Below are 3,797 nucleotides of genomic sequence, written 5' to 3' on the forward strand. Positions count from 1 at the left end.
AAGAGAATCCCAAGTGATGAAACATGGGATGGAGAAGTCTTCTCACCTGATTCCTATTTTATCTATCTATCTATCTATCTATCTATCTATCTATCTATCTATCTATCTATCTATCTATCTATCTATCTATCTATCTATCTCCTCTCTCTCTCTCTCTCTCTCTCTCTCTCTCTCTTTCTATCTATCTATCTGTCTGCCTATCTATCTATCTATCTATTTATCTCTCTCTCTCTCTCTCTCTCTCGCTTGCTATCTATCTATCTATCTATCTATCTATCTATCTATCTATCTATCTATCTATCTATCTATCTATCATCTATCTATCTATCTATCTTATCTATCACTGTTTGGAATCCTGGTATGATCGCAGCCCCAATGCTGCTAATATCATTTTGAGATAATATTATTCTATGTGATATTGGTAGTAGTTCACTTTGAGGTATCTATGGATTTGTTAATGGCCAATTATATTAATAAGTACATTGAAGTCAGTTTTATATTGGTATAGAAAACTCTTGGGAGATACAACAGATATTAGTAAACATTCAGAATAGAAACTTCTTAAACTGCAGATAGCTGTTTCACTATACAAAAATTAGATCAGTGATAGGAAAATAAGGAGCAGCAAAATCATTTCAAATCACTGAATAGAAGAAATAAATTGTAACATTTCTAAATGTCTTTTAAAAAACATTTCAGTATTATTGGAGATGTGAGTTTGCATTTTTGAAAGAAATACTGAGCTGTCATAATTATAATAGGTTGTCTGTAATTTTTTTCCCAACTTCTCCTGGAGGGAATGTAGTATGTGCTTAATCAGATATTGCTTCTTCAAACTGAGCTTTCCTTCTGATTGTTGGAAGAGGAGATTTATTAATTCATTCTGCTAATGTCTGATTTATTTTGATTAAAAATATTTTACAAGGTGATTATTATGTATAATATCGCCTAGTGAATATTAGGACAAGATTTATGTTGTAAGTAAACTTCTATCTTTCTTCTATTTAATTGTATACCATTAAATACATGTTTAGGAATATAGTATTTATGTATTAGTTTTAATGCTTGTTGTGCTATTTTCCTCCTAGGACAAATGAGAAACATAACACACACACACACACACACACACACACACACACACACACACCCCAATATATTATAAAGGGAGCAATTTCTTCCATCAAGGTTTCCATGCAAAAGATATAGCAATTTATTGTTATACTTATTTGCTAGATTTATATTCCCTTTCCTCTAGAAGAATAAAGCATACAGAACATATCCACCAATTTTCCAACACCACTACAACCAAGTATTTCTGGCAAGAGATTGTGCCTGGTATAAATATTCCCAGTAGCCTTCTATGATTGAAAATTGACTTGAAAAGGTTTTTCTTAATCCTAGGAAATCCTTTTGATCCAGGCATGTATTAACAGAACTGGAAGGAGGAAAGAAAAAAAATGTGAGGATGGTATTGTTTCTTGACTACAGGTAAATAGAAATTGATAAGAATAATCCCATCCTACATCTAGGTATTCCATGCTCTGATCCTCTGTTTATTCTTTCCATGCTTTATGTTTTATCTAATTGTATCTTCCTCTTGTGTTTACTTGCAGTTACGTTGGCTTTGTCATAAATGAAACATGGGGAATCAAACCACAGTGTCTTACTTTCTGCTCCTGGAATTCTCAAAAAATCGGCATATGCAGCTTTTGCATTTCTTCTTCTTCTCTGTGTTGTATCTGGCAACTTTAACAACAAATCTTCTCATCATCCTTGCAGTAGCTTTCAACCATCCACTGCACAGCCCCATGTACTTTTTTCTCACGAATTTGGCTCTACAGGACCTGGGCATTGTTTCAGTCACCGTCCCCAAATCCATGATAAATTCTCTCATGGACAACAGACGCATCTCTTACTTTGGTTGTGTTGCTCAAATCTTTCTCTTTGTTTCTTTTATAGCTTCTGATTTCTTTCTTCTCACAGTCATGGCATATGATCGTTATGTTGCCATTTGCCATCCATTACATTATCACATAATGATGAATTGGAAAGCGTGCACTGAAATAATGATATTTGTGTGGGTTTCAGGTTTTGTCTGTGGAATCTTACATACAACTGGCACTTTTTCAGTCCTGTTTTGTTCTAATGTAATCAAACAATTCTTCTGTGAAATTCCACAGTTGCTAAAACTATCCTGCTATGGTTTCAGTCAATTTGAAATAGGAGTTATCATAATCCATAGCTTGGTTGGACTAGGTTGTTTTACTTTTATTATTGTATCTTATGCCATGATTTTCAAGGCAGTGCTAGGAATCCCTTCTGAACAAGGAAGGCAAAAAGCCTTATCCACATGTATTCCCCACCTCACAGTAGTGTTTATGGTTCTTTTAACTGGATGCTTTGCAAATCTGAGACCTACCTCTGACACCCCAACTTACTTAAATTTTGGATTGACCCTTATGTATTCTGTTCTTCCACCTCTGTTCAATCCAATCATGTATAGCATGAGAAATAAAAATATCAGATTTGTCCTTTCTAAATTGGAGATTCTGAAAAAAATATTTTAATTTTTTTAAATATTCTATTCACTACAGTTTTACATTCTCTTGTCTTTTTTTTTCTTCTTATCTGTAGAAGGGAATATGTTAGAAAGGAAGACATAGGTGAAATGGGGGTAAATCCAACCTCACAAACCAGAAGAATAGCAGAATTGCAGAAGTTGTTCAGCAAATAATTTTCATCCCTTATTACTGCTAATACACTTCACAGATGTTAAATGTGAATTTTGGACAGCTGTGGCTTTCCAGAAGCTGAGAACACCTGATGTTTAGTGATGTGAAGATCAGAGTATAAAATGGTTTCCCTTTTAATGGTGGCCCATAATATGACTACTTAAATCATTATGCTTTCCAAGAATATGCAAGTCTCTAATTCTACATGAATTAACAGAATTGGAAGGAGGAAAAAAGAAGAAAAAAGTGAGGATGATAGTTTTTTAAAAAAATTTACATTTATATCCCGCCCTTCTCCGAAGACTCAGGGCGGCTTACATTGTGTAAGGCAATAATCTCATCCTATTTGTATATTTATATACAAAGTCAACTTATTGCCCCCCCAACAATCTGGGTCCTCATTTTACCTACCTTGTTTGGACTAGGTTGTTTTACTTTTATTATTGTATCTTATGCCATGATTTTCAAGGCAGTGCTAGGAATCCCTTCTGAACAAGGAAGAGAAAAAGCCTTATCCACTTGTATTCCACACCTTATTGTAGTGTCTATGTTGTTATTACTAGTAAGTGGATACTTTGCCTATATTAAACCTCCATCTAATACCCCTTTTTATGTAGAGTTTGGATTGATCGTTCTGTATTCATTTCTTCCACCTCTGTTCAATCCTATCATCTAGAGCATGAGAAATAAGAATACCAAATTTGTCTTTTCTAACTTGAGGAGTGTTAAGTTCTGGAAGTAACGAGGCTGGAGACCAGGATAGTGACAACAGCTCTTTAATATATGGTGAACCCAGCAACAGGCTGGGGAAAAACCTCTCCTTTTATACAGTTCTGCAGGAGGCTTCGTCCAATCAGCAACGTGCTGATTTCCCGCTCAAATATTTAAAGGTACAACTGTTAATACATAACACTCCTCCCCTCCCAGAAAACACTTTGTCTCTATTTACATATTTATTTACATGTTATTTTTCGACGTAGTCACGCAAATAACCTGGGCGTCTCCTAGTTCTTTCTGACCTCGCGGTTCAGTTCTGGTGGTGTTTGAGCTGGTCGGAGGGGCTGT

The 3,797-nt window shown here is 35.0% G+C and overlaps 1 protein-coding gene across 1 annotated transcript; it reads left to right on the top strand.

Annotated features, from left to right (window-relative positions):
• Positions 1–1,628: 1,628 nt before the first annotated feature.
• LOC131198161 (olfactory receptor 14A16-like) lies at positions 1,629–2,567 on the top strand. The gene has a single exon (XM_058182664.1). The coding sequence runs from the start codon at positions 1,641–1,643 to the stop codon at positions 2,565–2,567; it is 927 nt and encodes a 308-aa protein (XP_058038647.1). The 5' UTR covers positions 1,629–1,640.
• Positions 2,568–3,797: the final 1,230 nt, after the last annotated feature.

This window comes from Ahaetulla prasina, chromosome 4 (assembly GCF_028640845.1).
Source record: "Ahaetulla prasina isolate Xishuangbanna chromosome 4, ASM2864084v1, whole genome shotgun sequence".
Taxonomy (NCBI): Eukaryota; Metazoa; Chordata; class Lepidosauria; order Squamata; family Colubridae; genus Ahaetulla; species Ahaetulla prasina.